General features: G+C 40.3%; 5 protein-coding genes and 1 non-coding gene across 6 annotated transcripts; 2 read left to right on the forward strand and 4 right to left on the reverse strand.

Annotated features, from left to right (window-relative positions):
* Position 1: 1 nt before the first annotated feature.
* BDB00DRAFT_785404 (P-loop containing nucleoside triphosphate hydrolase protein) lies at positions 2-1,580 on the reverse strand (the record flags this gene model as incomplete). The annotated part of the gene is made up of 2 exons (XM_053120537.1): positions 2-1,257; positions 1,568-1,580. The coding sequence occupies 2 exons, from the start codon at positions 1,578-1,580 to the stop codon at positions 2-4; spliced, it is 1,269 nt and encodes a 422-aa protein (XP_052982927.1).
* A 311-nt stretch (positions 1,581-1,891) lies between these two features.
* On the forward strand, positions 1,892-3,823 carry BDB00DRAFT_808254 (other/NAK protein kinase). Its single transcript, XM_053122397.1, has 7 exons — positions 1,892-2,076; positions 2,219-2,375; positions 2,458-2,523; positions 2,604-2,932; positions 3,013-3,121; positions 3,218-3,526; positions 3,627-3,823. The coding sequence occupies exons 1-7, from the start codon at positions 1,958-1,960 to the stop codon at positions 3,681-3,683; spliced, it is 1,146 nt and encodes a 381-aa protein (XP_052982928.1). The 5' UTR covers positions 1,892-1,957; the 3' UTR covers positions 3,684-3,823.
* A 2,359-nt stretch (positions 3,824-6,182) lies between these two features.
* On the reverse strand, positions 6,183-6,404 carry BDB00DRAFT_722531 (uncharacterized protein; the record flags this gene model as incomplete). The annotated part of the gene is made up of 1 exon (XM_053118201.1): positions 6,183-6,404. A coding segment is annotated over one exon (222 nt), but the record flags the coding sequence as incomplete, so codon positions are not given.
* Positions 6,405-7,559: 1,155 nt separating this feature from the next.
* On the forward strand, positions 7,560-9,945 carry BDB00DRAFT_102425 (Alpha/Beta hydrolase protein). The gene is made up of 11 exons (XM_053116057.1): positions 7,560-7,753; positions 7,914-7,947; positions 8,006-8,064; positions 8,167-8,254; positions 8,332-8,479; positions 8,553-8,717; positions 8,779-9,130; positions 9,246-9,313; positions 9,398-9,422; positions 9,489-9,654; positions 9,748-9,945. Exons 1-11 carry the CDS (start codon positions 7,737-7,739, stop codon positions 9,817-9,819), a joined length of 1,194 nt encoding a protein of 397 aa, XP_052982930.1. The 5' UTR covers positions 7,560-7,736; the 3' UTR covers positions 9,820-9,945.
* Positions 9,946-10,373: 428 nt separating this feature from the next.
* BDB00DRAFT_869244 (uncharacterized protein) lies at positions 10,374-11,228 on the reverse strand (the record flags this gene model as incomplete). Its single annotated transcript, XM_053126576.1, has 4 exons — positions 10,374-10,723; positions 10,804-10,869; positions 10,936-11,093; positions 11,173-11,228. 4 exons carry the CDS (start codon positions 11,226-11,228, stop codon positions 10,374-10,376), a joined length of 630 nt encoding a protein of 209 aa, XP_052982931.1.
* Positions 11,229-12,695: 1,467 nt separating this feature from the next.
* BDB00DRAFT_t23 lies at positions 12,696-12,769 on the reverse strand. The gene has a single exon. It is a non-coding gene; the product is annotated as a tRNA-Asn (tRNA).
* Between the last annotated feature and the right edge of the window lie 3,851 nt (positions 12,770-16,620).

Below are 16,620 nucleotides of genomic sequence, written 5' to 3' on the forward strand. Positions count from 1 at the left end.
GTTATTGAACATGCTCATAGCGTCCAACTTGTGCATTAAGCATCTTGTACATATTTGACATTCTTGTTTCTGCGCGACCTCTATCCTCAACCAGTGTAATTACTTTGCCTCCTTGGATTCCCTGAGGAGACAGTCGACCTGTTCGTCCAGCCATGTGCACATAGCCACCCACCGAAGATGGCTCACCGAGAATGAAAACATGGGAGACATTGGCAATATCCATGCCACGCGCCGAAAATTCAGTACCGATCCACAACGGCGTTTTATTATCGCCTTGGTTACTGCTGTCGATGATGTTGTCCTTTTCTTGATCATAGTCTCGGATATCGTGGGCTCTTAAACCATACTCTGCCAACTGCCTTGCCACATCTGAAGTACTAACTGATGTGTCCACAAATAGCACGGCATTATGGACATTTTCAATTTCATGAAGTACAGCTATGCTTTCTAGTAATGCTGCCTGGCTGTTGCTTTGGTGGTGGTTATCATCTCCATCTGTCAACTGCTCGTCGTTACCACTACTGTTATCGTCTATATCCGTGCCGTAAAATGACCCTATATTGCGGATTTCGCCACCCGAGACGAACAGACAATAATGTTGCGTTCGCCCATTCAAAGCTTCGACGTTTTTTGTTACATCGATATAAACAGGCTTACGGATCCAGCCTTGCATTGTCATCCAATGCCGTAAAGGGCGGTTTAACGTGGCTGATGCTGCGACGACTTGAGGTTTCGTGGGTAGTTCTTGTAGCAACTGACTGACAAGCATCTGCGTTGGCTTTGGATTCGATGCACGTTTCTTTTGCTTTTTGAGTGGTGCGTAGCGTGCTGGTAGGCGTAAAGCTTGATCTGCCTCTTCGAGGACAATACAATTCAGATTGCTAAAAGGTATTGTGTCCAGCGACTCGAGCAATCGTGCCGGTGTGCTAATCAACGTATGCGCAGGAACGCATGTATTTGCTTGTACTAGGCGGTGCGTATTAGAAAAGCCGGACAACAGTCGGATCCAGTAGCCAATTTGTGCAGCGAGTTCGTAGTTGGGCACAATATACAGAGTTCGTAAGAGGTCACTGTGATCATTCTGATCGTTAGCGTGCACTATTTTGGAAGCCAAAGCAATCGCAATGCCAAATGTTTTGCCTGTGCCGGTTTGATCACGTATCAGCAGATCGCGACCCGATTGGATGGCAGGGATAAATTGCGACTGGGCTATCGTGGGTTGTTGAATGCCAAAATGGCGCTGCAGATTGTCACATACTATTGGAGCAACGTTCAGATCCTACCATGACACGTCAGTCAAGTGAGCGTGAATTTGTATGCGAAAGAATTGGCGAACCTTGAAAGACTGTGTGCTGTACGATCGTCGAAATAGTTGCAAAAATAAAGTTCGTTGTGGCAACATGGATGTGGCGGACCTGCTCCGTTTCGGCTCAGAGAAAATATCCTGCCGAGGGAACAACCATGCTTCTGTCATGACGGCAAATCACAGTACATACCCAACGAAAGTTAAGTTTCTTTTTCTTGCTGCTCGTTTCCGGTTAGCCTACTGATACACCACGTCACTCACAGTTTTGAAGCATGAGATGCTCAAGCTCATGTCTATGCAAACATCATATACAAGTTGAGCTCCATGCTTGGCAACATCAAATTCGTAAACGTCATATGCTTGCCAGTATACTCCTTCCAAGAGATATGATATTGCTACATCTCACAGTGGATGCGCATACTGCAAACAGATTCATGAAGCTTTGAGTGATAGACCTCTCGCAAATCAAAACGAGAAACACATGAGGGATTAGAGGGGCTGGGGTGGGACAAATCCATATTGTTGACAAAATAAAACGCGGGCTCAGCAAACTTCCAAAAGCGCTGTCTCCACCTAAAAAGGCAGGTTCATTTGTGCTTAAACCAAATTTCCTTCAGCTTTTCCTAGTTCAACCACCCTCTTTTTTAAATCATGTCGTTATTCAGTTCTGTATTAGATGCTCTTTACGCTGCAGTTGGGTGCTGCATTCCTGATGCTAATATCAGCATCAATGGTCGTGCCTATCGAATCGTCAAACTGCTAGGCGAGGGGTAAGTTTCTTTAAACAGCTTTCTACCCTAGGTTGACCTACCTTGGAGGCCGTTAGCTGTTGAACAACAGTATACGCGAAGAATATAATAGCTTATAAAGACAACGATCATTTTGCTGAACTAACACGCGTGAAACGCTTAGCGGTTTCTCATTTGTGTACTTGGTCGAAGATGGTTCTGGTAACCAATACGCAATGAAGAAAATCCGCTGCACACTCGGTACTGAAGACGCCAAGGTCGCTCAACGGGAAGTAGAAGTTTATCGCCTGTTTGAACATGATCACATCATTCGTATGTTGGTACGTTTTTATTATAAAAGTCAGCAGAATAGCTTTCTATCCTCCATATCTTTTACTGAGTCAAGCGCAATCATAATCATAGGATACAGCAACGATAACAGATAATGATGGAAGCACGACGATTTACATTTTCCTTCCATACTACAAGGTAAAAAACTTACGACAGTATACGCGAAAGTAGCTTCCCTTTTTAAAATTTAAACCGACCAATATTACACGCTTTTTCAGCGTGGCAACTTGCAAGACGCGATTAGTCGAAACCAGCTTTACAAACGGCACTTTACGGAAAACCAAATGTTGCACTTATTCCGAGGCGTTTGTTCAGCAGTGGAGTTTATGCACGATTATAAAGGAGCTAGTGGAGCACGGACAGGTTATACGACACAAAATCCGATTTTGGATGATGAAGGGGGAGACCATCACCATCAGCAACAACAGCAAACAAAGCCATTGCTCAGTTCGACTTCACAACAAGAAACATCCTCAGCAATTGAAACACATACTCCCGGCAAGGAAGGAGAAGTGGTACCTTGGGCTCACCGTGACATTAAGCCAGGGTAAGACTGCCGCAAGAGATTATATTTGGTGCTTAAGGATTGTAGGAGAAAGATTACATATGTATGTCTTATTTGTGTAGTAATGTGCTATTATCTGATGATGGTGAAACGCCGATCTTGATGGATTTTGGATCTGCATGTCGAGCACGTATTGAGATCGACAATCGACAAGAAGCATTGAAGCAGCAGGTATAGTGGAAAAAGAAAAATGTCAAAACCACATTTTTTTTTAAAAAATGTGAACAAGAGTAAAAATCAATTGATCATTACTCCTTTCTTTTGCAGGACTTAGCGGCCGAGCACTGTACAATGCCGTTTAGGGCACCGGAGCTTTTTGATGTCAAAACGGAAACAACATTGGATGAAAAGGTCGATATTTGGTCATTAGGCTGTACTTTGTATGCCATGGCTTACGGTCAGTCGCCGTTTGAAGTGAATAGTGAACAAGGAGGTTCTGTCGCGCTAGCTGTTTTGAACGGTCAGTTCAAGTTCCCCACCGATCATGAAGTGGCCAAACTGTATTCGCCCGAGTTTAAAGATTTCATTTCATGGATGCTGACATCAGATCCAAAGACGCGCCCAGACATACATCAGGTATCTTTACCAAGTGATAAATGCAAAACCTCTTTTTTTATATCTCATCTGGAGCTCCTGACGTTTAATAACATATATAACGGACTGTGTGTGTAACTAGGTAATCGACAGAACCGAAGAGTTACTGAAGCGAAGACCTCAAGAAAGCTCGGCATAAGAGAAGCTACCAATAGAAAGTTATCCTAAGCGACACCTTTTCTCACTATATTGTTCACCCTTTCCTTCCTTGTACTCATATCCATCCCATATACGAAAAACAATGCTTGCATCAACTCGATGTCTATTATTACCTTGACTAATTCAAAGCATATACTGACAACAGAAAAGAGATTGCATGAGCCAAAGTATGTCAGGACCTACTACGCATAAAATGCAAGTTAGCGTATATTCATGGCATCTTGAACAATACTGTAATGAGTAGAGAAAGCAATAGTAGTAACCTCGATCAAGTATGCTTTTTAAAGGGAACCAATACTTGGATAGAAAGCATCGCGTTGCCAAACTCTTCTCGAAATGTTTAGTTATAGTAGAAGCTTACGCTACTAAGCTCGTATAATAAAAGGCAGGCGAACCTTAGGACTTGACGAGTATCATTTCATGATTAAAGGTAAGGATGACAAAATCATGTCGAAGAGGTGTCAAATATCGAGTAAGAGGAACTACCGTGATCGGTTAGTGCGATTCATGCAGAAGTCCATAAACTGCTTCAGCGAAAGAGGAGCAAACTGTTAGAGACGAGTCTTCTTTGCTTGGTGCAAGAACCGAAAAAATAAAAAAAAAGCTACATGTGCAAGTGAAAGGGTTCTCGTGGGACAGAAGCTGCCTTCACTATCGGGTAACAATTATAAAAATTCACACACGCACCGTCCACAGAAAGAAAACATCGACTGAAGGGAGAGGAGCAAATGACGTTTGTGTCCCCATGGGCTGGAGATATTGTAATCTGATTAGTTGAGCTTACCAAATATATTGCGCGCTTATCTACAAGTTCTATATCAGGGCATTAGTGATCATTCAACAAAATTTCTTATCTATCAAGAGAGACACAATGTGTGCGAGAGAGAAACAAGCTCCGTTAGTTGTTCTTTTTTGTGTGTTTTATTTCCCTGACGGATCTACTATCTATGTAGTCCCGAAAAAAAAAGGGTACATGCACGAAACTATGTATTATTTACAAACATCTAAGGAGGAGATAAAGGAGGTTGGCTTGTGGTATTGTTGTTTTCATTCAACGGCGCTAATTGAAAACGAAAAGTAGATTGGGTATTGGGGTGTGCTACCGCCGGATCAGCTGTTGCCGGTGCTGTCACTGACCGGTACTCAGAGTCATATCGCCCTATCGACTCTAAGCGACCTCTACTACCGCCTTTGGTACTTTCGTGAGATGGGATTTCTTCCAAAGTACCCTTGCTAGTTTTTATGTCATAGAGTGATGATGATGAAGATGAGGAAGAGGGGATGTTGGCTGTTCGCTTTCGGTAAAGTCCTGTTGCCAATGAAGTCGACGGCGTAAAAGCGGAGCGGTAAAAACAATCGTTGCTGCTGTTATTATTCCTGGCGTTTGAGCTGTTACTGTGGCTATTAAGAGGACTGGAAAAAGATGCCGTTGGTGATGATGAAAACCCTACTGCTATCGGTGAAGACTGATGTTGCTCGTTTGACTGACTCTGTTGCTGTGTAGTTGTAACCTGCTGCTGCTGAGGACTGTTTGCCGCTGCCGCAGCTGCTCCAAGCATCATGATGGTGGATGCCAAAAGACTGTTCTGGTTTGCATCATTCTGCTGTTCGCTCGTATTGTTACTGTTTAGCAGCTGTTGATAAACGATCGAAAGTCTGTCCACGAGATTCGATGATGCTGTTTGTGGAACTTGTTCGGTGGTAGGAGATGGTTGCGACAATAAAGGACTTGGTGCGTTAGCGTTATTATCTTGCAGTGATAGATATGACAGTAACATATTGATCGTGTTTACTTCTGTTTGAAGCTCATCTCGCCGTAATTGCAGAGTTTGTCGAAATCTATCTGGCTCGAATACTAGGCTTGTCAATGCCGAAGTGATTGATGCCAAAGGTGATGGTGAACCAGCTGATGATGATGATGATGATAGACGTCTATGTATTTCGTTGATGGCACCTCCGTTAGACAGTAGCGTATTCAATATGCTATCGATTTGGTTCTTGTTAAAACTACCACTTGCTGTGTCGTTGAGACTTCTTGTTGCCAGCAGCGAGCGAAGCGCAGGAGGCAAGGCATTGTCTTGTTGATTTGTTGACTCGTTGTTACCTGAATAGTAGAAAGGATGACACTGTTAGGCTTGTTGTGAAAGTAAAATTTGAAATAGTGCTACGTACTGCTTTTACTACTTTTACTACTGCTTCCACTGTTTCTTCGCCTTCTGGATGCTCGATCTGCATCCATATCTGTCTCGTCTATCGTACGTCGTCTTCTTTGCTGTTCTTTACTGTGTATATCCACACGAAAGCTGTCTATTGATGCTGAATCATGCTGATACGTTTTACTGTGTTGTTCATGGCTGTAAAATGAATTGCTCTCAGGATGGTCAACAGTCTTTTCAAAGCCGCTGCTCCGTTCTTCATAGTGCTGGCAGCGATGTTCGTCTTGGCGGTGCCGCTGCTGACTGTAGTTGTTCATGCTAAATCGTTTTCGTCGTTTGATAACGTTTCGTTTCATAGATATCGGTCTGTGCATATTATGCAGCTTGTAATATAGACCGCACGCATTACATATTGTGTTACCGTTTTCGTCACGTCGCCAAAGAGGAGTGGTTGTTGTTTGACAATTGAAACATTGCGTTGGAGCTCCTTCAACCCACCTAGCTGTAGATTTACCGCCGCCGCTACTTGCGTTTGTAGTGGTAGCAACTTGTTGCTGGCATTCCCGACAACCGTCGACACGGTAGTCATGATGATGATGGTGTGGTGTGGTTGGTAATGTTGTTTGCTCTGGCTGTTGTGTTGCTGCTGTAGTATTCGACAAAGGCAGTTCACCACTATTGTTGGTACAATCAAGTCTAGCGTGAGGTTTAGGTGCTGAGCTGCTATAACGTTCATGCTGCTGGCTGCTTCCGGACTCTCCAAGGTTGCTGTCGTCGTGTGAAGAATAGTCGCCGGTATTTCTGCTGTTACTACTGCTACCAAACAAGTAATGCTGTGGGCTATATTTCCATAAACCGTTTGTTTCTAAGGAAGAATCGCTATTATGGTTTGAATGAAGTTGCTGCGGGACAGAGCTTCGTCTTGGCGTCCCTCGTCCGTCCATTATCGATTGAATATTTACACAATAGCCGAAGTTTAATCAATTTAGCTAGATAGGGAAGTGATATTGGACCAAATGCTGATCAAAAAGTCAAGGAAAAAGGAGCAAGGGAAGAAAGAACAATCCGAAAATAAAGCTGTGAGGTAACTATTCATTACCACAACTAATATGGAATTCCTGATTGGCAGGTGATAAATAACTTTACGCGGATCCCTTCTTTGGGATACCAAAAAAAAAGTAAACAAAAAGCGGGTGGATAAGATAACACCGAAGCCCAACAGATTTTTTCCATCGTACGAAGAAGTGGCGTACTGACTACTTTATTGCTGTTACTGATGCTATTTTTATTCTATGATGATAGACAGAATATTGACTCTAGAGCATCTCCTCTTTCTCCTACCTTTTGTCTAGGCTGTTGTAATTAGCGGGGAGGGAGGAAGTAACCGGCTCGGGTACCTTACCAAATTCATCACCAAATTCACCTATGATGAGAAGAGACAAATGAAAATAAGCAAGAAAAATCGATAAAGTAATTAGTACGTGAAACTGCCTTTTTTTCGCAAGACGTGCCAAGATATTATACTAAGCTAGACAGAAGGAACCGAAAATAAGTCTGTGTGTGATGTGGTGTATGTCAGTACGCCAGGTGGAGCTGTGTTATTGTGGCACGGATGATAGCCAATTTTACCGGGATTGATCCAAATTTGGGTTAAACAGGAGATAAGAATCCAACTCAGTCTGCTTGATTTTTATGTGTCGCACGCATTTTTATGATTATGTTCACAATAGCAACCATAGCGACAACTGTGTTACTATTCGCTGCTGCCATCCTCATTCAATCTTCTCGTTATCACTTCATTCCCATTCCTGATCCTGCATTTCGCACTTTACATCTTGGATCTCATTCTTTGAGAGTGAAGAGAACTCGCACCTGTGATGACTCAGACAATCAGGTATTGACAGTATAGCATAGTCAACGTGTATATGTGTTGGGTGCACAGACCCATTTTACCATGTGATTAAGACAACCAACCTGTCTAAGAAGCATTCAGGTTATGTTGATAATCTCCAAACGGGCGATCATTTGTTCTTTACTTTTTTCGAGTCGCGTAGTGCCGCATCTGAAGAGGAAGCAAATCCACTCGTGGTAATATCATGCGTGTCATTACGGTGTTAACTCTCAAAGTATTGAAAGTAATATTTAGCTTTGGCTAAATGGAGGTCCAGGCTGCTCATCGTTGGCCAGTGCTTTAACAGAAATAGGGCATGTGTTCATATCATTTTTTTAAATCGCCTACTGTAACATAGAAGTTTATGTAAAAGCGACATATTGACTTTTCTCTCTTGTTTTTTCTACGAAGCGTAGGCCGTGTGTTGTAAGCTCGCTTCACGATGGAATGGAAGCCAACCCATTTAGCTGGAACGCCAATGCAAATATAGTGTTTCTCGATCAGGTATTCGACACATTGAAAACTCTCGGGCCATGTCTCAGATATTATAGGCTACTAACCTGCAGATACTTTGTAACAAGCCTGCCAATACAGGATATAGCTATGGTAGCTATAGCGTCAAAAACTCAAAAGCGGCTGCCCGTGATATCTTTATGTTTTTACAGCTCTTTTTAAAGGCATTCCCACAGCTGTCCACAACTCAGCTGCATATTGCTGGAGAATCTTTTGGTAACTATAGCGGATCACAGGCGTTGATGTTTTAGACTATGGGCTAATCATATCTTTTAAACAAAACAAAAAGCTGGGCACTACATTCCTGCGGTAGCTGCAGAAATATTGACCCAAAACAAAGTCTATCATTTCACGCACATAAAGCTACAATCGCTAATGATCGGCAACGGCTGGGTTGATCCTCGTATTCAGCTAAGATACTATGAGCCTTATGGCTGTGCTAATGACAGTCGATGTATGGCATATTCTAGCTTCAAATGAGCTACATCGAAGATCTTGCACTAATGTTTCCATAGACAAACCAATCTTTGACGAAGCCACATGCCAAAAGATGCGAAATGTGCTCCCTACTTGTCAGAAACTGATGAATGCGTGCTACAAATATCAGAATAGTATAACATGTGTGCCTGCCGCGGTCTACTGCCAAAAAACACAACTCGGACCCTATGATAGTACCGACCGCAATGATTTCGATATTAGGCTCAAGTGTCAACGGGAAAGTGAACTGTGCTACAATATCACTGACAGCGTCAATGTCTGGGCGAACAAGCTTAAAACAAGACAAGAACTAGGAGTAGATCCAAGCAAAGGCGTTTTTACGACCTGCAATGACAAGATCGCTTATCGCTTTGCATTGTCCGGCGACATGTAAGCCTTTACTTTTCATCTTTCACTCAACAGATATAGTAAGATTACGATGTACCGTACGGTTGGGTCAAATTCCGAAAGATGGACTTAAACCATTTTGTGTCCATGTTCCCAGGATTATCAGTTATGCCCCGCAAGTAATTGAAGCCTTAGAAAGTGGGGTTCGCGTGTTGGTGTATGCTGGTAAGTAGTCTACTAGCTTATGAGGATTATAGTTCAGGGCAACTGCTATGTAATAGCATTAATTTAATACCAAAATCTCTGTAGGCGACATGGACTGGACTTGCAACTGGTAAGAATATATGATCGTGAAAAAAAAAACGTACCTCATACAATTTTTACTGGCAAAATTTTGAAGGTACGGTAGTCTCGCGTGGACAATCGCACTTGAATGGTCAGGGCAACACGGATATGGCGAAGCTGCAGATCTAAAGTGGTATAGCTCCACTACGGGTAAACTCGCTGGGCAGTCGCGCGTGTACAAGAACCTAATGTTTTTAAAAGTAAACAATGCCGGGCACTGGGTAAAAAATCTCCTATATTGTGTCTCTGCTCCAATGTTGTTGTTTGCGGTATTACTTTACTAAGCAATAAACCGACAACATCACAATTAATAGGTCCCTTATGATCAACCGGAACATGCTATGGAATTATTTAATACATGGCTGAATAATCGCACACTTGTATAGAGTTATCGTCAATATTCACCGCTCATGAAAAAAAATGCATCGTGATCAATTTTTTTCACACTACCGTAAAATACCGGCTTGATAAAGGATTATGCCATAAAAGGGCGAGTTTTCGTATACAATATTGGGATCTTGTTGTGAACATCATGTAGAGATAATCTGATCATCCTTAAAAGCGATACCGCATTTGCTTCTACAGTAAAAAAAAGAATGTTGTTAATAGCATACCATGACAACGTGTAACTCCACCTTATCTGTAGTTATTAAAACTTCAAATTTGGTTTGGGGACCAACTTTACATAAACATGCTTTTCTGGTTATCAATTTAAAGAACTGGGAACTGCGAGTAGACATGTGAATTATTTATACATTCGCTCTTACATCTCCCACTCCAATCGATGGCTTTGGCGAGCAGCTCTTTCCGCGGTAAAGTTTATGCAAGAGCCAAAACAGTGCGTAAGTGCAGGCTGCTCTTTATCGACAAGTAGAACGCAAAGAAGAAATTCGCTTGAATTAGCGTATTCTATTTTATCGCAAGATATTTCGCAATATACTTAGAGATACGTCATGATTTCTATAACAACAGCTAAAAACAAAAACAGATTTACAAAATAGGACGCTAATTCATTGCCCTTCAAACCAATGCCATTAGCGTCGGATTGCGTTGACCCAGTCTTAAAAGCATGATGACCAGCAGTACGAGAAGCACGTCCAGCGTTGCTATCTGTGTTGATCATTTGTGAGTCAGAAGCAGGTACGGAAGATGATGGACCGTTTGTCACGCCAGCGGAAGCGGCTGTACCGACGTCAGATGGTGCTATCTGGGCAGATGAAGGTGGAGTTTGTTGCTCGTTACCCGGTGCTGGTGGGTTTCCAGGTGCAAGTGGTTGTCCGCTATCCATACCTGTAAATATTGTGATATAATCAGTATAAATTATTTGAGGTTTTACAATTCGCAGTGTATACCAAGATAAAATCACTTACCATTTTCAATGAAGAACGCACCAGAAATACATTTTGCATCCTCTGAGTTGCCGAGTATAATAACGTCTTTGGAAATATGCTATATCAGTGATGTGAAAATAAGCGTATAAACAAAAAGGGATATGGACATACAGTTATCGTTTGGCGCAATATTGGCCGGTAACTTTAAAGAGTATTTTCCGGGACCAGCTGGTACTTCAGTGGCTACTTTTGCAACATCTATATATCCTCCTTCATCTGTAGGTTGAGCAAGGGTAATTGCACCGATGTTTTTGTCGCTCACTCCACTCCTGTGAGCCAACAAAATAAAAAGAAACCATTAGCAGCTGCCGTGCTTCCCAAAACAACATCTATCTACGACAACATTACCATCGAACAGTCACCATTTCCCGTGTTTTCCATATCGTTCCCTTCATAGGAACCATGACTAGTGTTAAAGTTCTGTGTTACTGTTGAGCCAATCTAATTTGCTATTTCATTTCATAATTTTGGCCTCTGCCTTACCTGAGCACCCATCATGCGATTTCCCAAAAGTGCGGGTAACGAAAAAGACGAGGAATGCACTTGCAAAAAACGCGAATCTTTCAAAGATCCTGATCATGTTTGAGTACCGATAAGGAGAAAAGAGCTAAAAAAAACATTAATTCGCATTATAAACTCGTTGTGAATAATCTTGTTTGCTTGCCCCGGAATAACTTTATACAAAACACAATCTGAACAAACAAATCGACTCGCAATATTTCATTCAAATCAACATGTTTAACATCACAAGCACATTACACCACGCTACTGACACATAGCTGAAGAGCAAACCGTCTTTTTTTTCGACGATGAACAAAAGGGTACTCGACGCCTCTTTTATTCTCCCAATCAACCAACATGTTAAAAATTTCGTTTTTAGCCGACCCTCGTTGATATGCAACGAGGGTATTTGCCTTTGTCGATTGTTTACTTTATACTTAATATATCCAATTAATGACACACTGTAGTGTTGTTTGTTAGTAGTGGATTACTTTTTCTACCCTTTTGAATGAAGCTTTACTGCAGTAACAGTACTGAGCAATGCCGACAATACCCACACTAAAATGTCGCATTCTTTAACTCGGTCGTTTATTTGCGATATTCCGTTTCAAATAGCTTTTATTAGGCTTCTTCATAGCATCTCTCAAGAGCTTCACTCAAAACCAGCCATGCTTACGGCTGAAAGCGCTCAGCTAGACATGCACGCTCTTTAATTATTTGTATCCTTGAAAAACATCATTCCATTTTTTGGAGCAACAACTAGCCCCTATTTCTCGAACGTTAGCACCCAACGTACTGCTGACCACCCCCTGCATCAAGTTGCTGTTGGTTGCGCAGTTAAGAGTATAAATAAGCGAAATACGTGGTGTCGTATTTTATCTTTACGTTTTTACACGTTTTCGAGAGGAAGCGGCCTCTCGATATACATTTATACGAGCTATATATTACGACGGCGACGGCTTGTTAGGTGTTGTAGTGGAAACTACATTATTCCAGTCATTAATGCTCGCGGCTTCAGAGTTCCTGTCTTCAGTGACATAAGAACAAGATCGGTGCCTATAGCAATGCTACAAAGCGAATAGTAACTTAAGCAGTTTACTCAACGCTATCACAACAAAAATTGCCGTTTCCACAATTTTAATTCATGATAGCCGTCTTTTCTCCTCCTCGCGATGGTGTGAAGAGCAACTAGGCTTAACCAAACGCAAAAAGCAATGGTGACTATGTTGAACAGCAGCAGCAGTGGGGGCGCACGCACGCAGGCAAAAAAAATACCAATGAGGATCATCATTATCGGAGCAGGACAAAAAAAAATAAAAACCGGCAAAAAATAAAAAGACTGGACTCAAATCCTGTCGGATTTGAGCAATCGCTCCTAGGTGGGCTCGAACCACCAACCTCCTGATTAACAGTCAGACGCGCTAGCCAATTGCGCCATAAGAGCTAGTTGACAGCGTTAGCTGTGTGTACAATAAGTGCAAAAACAATTGGATAAGGAGGAGGCCAAGGAGGCAAGAAGCAGACAGAGGAGGAGGATAAGGATAGAGGAGTCTAGGTCAGGGTGGTTTTATATTATTATATCAGCTCTATTCTGTATAAGTGTATTTATATAAAAATCACTAGAATTCGTCTCTTAGATAAATAAAACAATTTATAGGCCTCAAAAATAAAAATGATTTCAAAAAGCAAGTAACTCTTTAGTAGAATCAAAGTAAAATCATAACTATTTATTATATCATTCATTATTGAAAGAGAGTCTAAGTTCACAGTATATTATAATATATTATGATGGTTCTAGCAGTAAACCTTTTTTACATAAGAAATTATTTTGAAACATTATAAATATTATTAATCAATATAAACTAGTAGAATGGTAATAGACATCCTTTCATACGAGGAATACTAGGACACCACATATTTAATAGAATAATGTAATAACAAAATTAATTTACAGTTTACAGTAAAATTAATTGTTATAGATTACTCCTGCTAGGGAAAGGGAGGAAGAAGAAAAATACAAACTTTATACATGTGAGGGGAGATAGAAGGGAAGGAAAGACAAACTAATTATAGCAACGTGGTGAGGCCAGCCATTTCAGCATCCAGGCTGAAAGAAGTAGTGTCTTCTTCAATATTGGCTGTGAGTAGGCAGCCTCGTTCTTCTGCATAGGCGTCTAGTGCATAGTCAACTTGACACCAGATTTCAGAAGAAGTGGCTTCTTTTTGATAGGGCTGTTGGGCTGCACTTGCTACTGTTCACTGCTAGCAGTATTGCTGTTGCTGTTGCTATCATTGAGGATTAAACATTAATCTAATGACTATAAAAATTTTCTTAATTTTTATTATCTATAATATTCATATAATTAATATAAATTTTATTTATTATTTAATACTAAAAATAATAGGAACAACTTGTTTTTCTTTCTCATACAGCAACAACAAGAACATCAATTATTAACATAATTCTTCTTATATATATATATATATATATAAACATTTATAAGTAGTATATATTTTTGTTTTTCAAGAAAGAAAAATATAAAAAATACATAAATGATTCAATAAATTATTTAACCATATATTTTCTAATATATTTAATATTTCAGAGGTTTCTAGAAGCATTAGAAATTTATATGTTAATTTTGAATTTTTTTTTATTATCATGTGAATGTTCAAAATTAAGATTTAAAAAATAAATTTTAAGAAAAGATATGCAATTGCATCTGAATCTTTTATTTTCTAAAAACAAAAGAATCTTTGATTTAAGTTATATATATATATATATATATATAATTAAGAAAATAAGAGTTATGTTAATAGTTATTGTTTTTGTTGTTGTTGTGTGAAAAAGAAAAATAAGTTGTTCCTATTTTATTAAGTATTAAATAATAAATAAAATTTATATTAATTATATGAATATTACAGATAAATTCTTATACTCATTAGATTAATGTTAATCCTCTAGATCAATATTCTAAATATTCATCAATATTTTGCTTTAACTTATATAGAATGTATAAGCTTTCTATTACTAGGGGTTTAATCATTAACCTAGTGATCACAAAATATTTAATAAAAATTATATAATCTATGATTTTTTAAGATATTAAGAAAAAGAATGAATTTATGTCATAATTTATTATGACTTGATATATATCAAAGTAAAAGATGAAAATTATTTATTTTCTTTTTCTTAGTATCTTAAAAAAAATTATAGATTATAAAACTTTTATTATACTTTTTATAATCACTAAGTTATGATTAAACCCCGTTGCGAGGGTGTTAGTGACATTTTACAGTAACAGTCATCTTCCTCACCCATCCACTATTGTCTGTTTTCACCTTTGTAGTAATGCTGTGCTTGTTGATAGTGGGTATTTTAACAACATCTTTCGTATTTGTAAAGGTTCTCCTCAATAGGCAGTGAGAAATGGGAACAACGTAAAAGTGAGAAAAGGAAGAAAGAGCGTTCAATGCAACAACACATCAAAGCATGTATACGTTATACATGCTGCATAAAAAACCTTTCACATTGCAGAGTTCACAACAGCCAACTGCATGAACCATTTCAGAAGCTCCTAGAGTGTTATCATACAGTGTTTTATAAATGATTTTGCGCCTTACTTTTTTTTAGTTTGCGTACCCAATAAGTTTTGCAATAAGGTTTGCGTACCCCCCATCTTTTTTGCGTATGATGGAATAATATTTGCATACTTGAATAATAATTTGCGCCTTTGAAAAATATTTTATGTACCTTTTTAACATGGCTATCCCAAATCATTTGGTCACTAATTTCGATTCAAGAACTGGTGCCAACTTCGATGACGACTACCCTTCAGATGTGCCGCCGGAGTATATAAACTGCTTCAACGTCAATGATGAAATGGGCGTCATCTAAAACGAGGAAATGAACCCTAAGAAAACTCCAGATCTTTTCGGCATCGCCAACATAGAGTGGGAGCAGTATATTCCTGGAGTAACAGATCTGCCAAAAGAAAGGGCTCCACCAGAGCCACCAGTGAGGAGGATTATGGACTTATCAAGCTGGAAAGAAGCAAGACGAGAGATACAATCAATGGAGGTGGATACTGTTGGCATACGAAAGGCAGAGGTCTCGAAACTGAGGGAAGAGAAGAAGGCACAGAGTGGAAAGAAACCCAAGACTGTGGCTAGACAGGTTAGCAGAAACTACAGATCATACACCCCACAGCAAATGTAAGCACTATTAGATTTGACAATCTTCAGTGGTCTTTCAGCAAGAAAGGCAGGAATTTTGACAGGTATCGTAGTGAGAACCGCCCAACATTATGTTCGTCAATACAGACACAAGGAGGATCCAGGTTGGCTTCCAGGCATAAAGATGATTTCTCTTAGAGGCAACAATCGCCAGCTGAAAGAGGAACACACCGCTTTTTTGATGGATTTCTTTGACAACAATCCATCAGCCGTGCTTTGGGAGCCTCGCGATGCCCTGTATGTGAACTTCCCAGCATTGTCGATCGACATATCTAGTCTACATAGACATTTGGTCAAACACTGCAGCTTGACACTGAAAAGATTGAACAAACTTCTTGCCGCAAGAAATGCCCCCACAACGATCGAGACAAGAGTTGCTAGGATAAACGAATGGAGGGCTGATCTGGAAATGGATTATGCCACCAATTGCGTATTCGTGGACGAAGCTGGATTCAACAAGCACCTTAGAAGAAACTTTGGACGGTCAATCAAGGGAACCCCTGCTAAGCAAGTTGTCCCTTCAAACAGAGGTGTATCAATATCCACTATCGGTGCCATATGCGCGCTTGGCGTTATCGATCTGACGTTAAGAAAACCAACGCTGGTAACAAAGAAGTCCACCAAGGGCAAGAAGAAACGGAAGAGAAATGACGATTCTGCAGAGGAAGCAGTTGAAGCAGTTGAGGAGGTTAATGGAAGGGTAGGCACTAGAGCTATTCACTTTCTAGAGTTCCTCGATGGCGTCTTGACATCCCTGGATCAGAATGACATGACCGGCAGATACATTTTGATGGACAACGCAACCATACACAAGACGGATGAAATTAGAAATTACATCCAAGAAAGAAGATACAAAGCAGCATACCTACCCCCATATTCCCCGTTCCTCAATCCTATCGAGGAATTCTGGGCTAAGGTGAAAGCTGGTGTCAGACGAGATTGCTTGACAGTCAAAGATAATCTCAGTGAAAGGATCACAGAGGCAGCATAACTAGTTACAATCGAAGACTGTCAGGGTTATATCAGGCACTCCATGTCTTTCTTCGACAGATGTCTAGC

This window comes from Zychaea mexicana (assembly GCF_025766255.1).
Source record: "Zychaea mexicana strain RSA 1403 chromosome Unknown BDB00scaffold_13, whole genome shotgun sequence".
NCBI classification, from domain to species: Eukaryota; Fungi; Mucoromycota; class Mucoromycetes; order Mucorales; family Lichtheimiaceae; genus Zychaea; species Zychaea mexicana.

Bases quoted from the DNA above. Each gene is read 5' to 3' on its own strand.
- BDB00DRAFT_808254 (XM_053122397.1), top strand. From the start codon at position 1,958: ATGTCGTTATTCAGTTCTGTATTAGATGCTCTTTACGCTGCAGTTGGG. The intron at 2,933-3,012 runs GTAAGACTGCCG...TTATTTGTGTAG, and splicing joins CACCGTGACATTAAGCCAGG to TAATGTGCTATTATCTGATG. The intron at 3,122-3,217 runs GTATAGTGGAAA...TTTCTTTTGCAG, and splicing joins AAGAAGCATTGAAGCAGCAG to GACTTAGCGGCCGAGCACTG.
- BDB00DRAFT_102425 (XM_053116057.1), top strand. The intron at 8,480-8,552 runs GTAACTATAGCG...CAAAACAAAAAG, and splicing joins TATTGCTGGAGAATCTTTTG to CTGGGCACTACATTCCTGCG. The intron at 8,718-8,778 runs GTATGGCATATT...ATGTTTCCATAG, and splicing joins CTGTGCTAATGACAGTCGAT to ACAAACCAATCTTTGACGAA.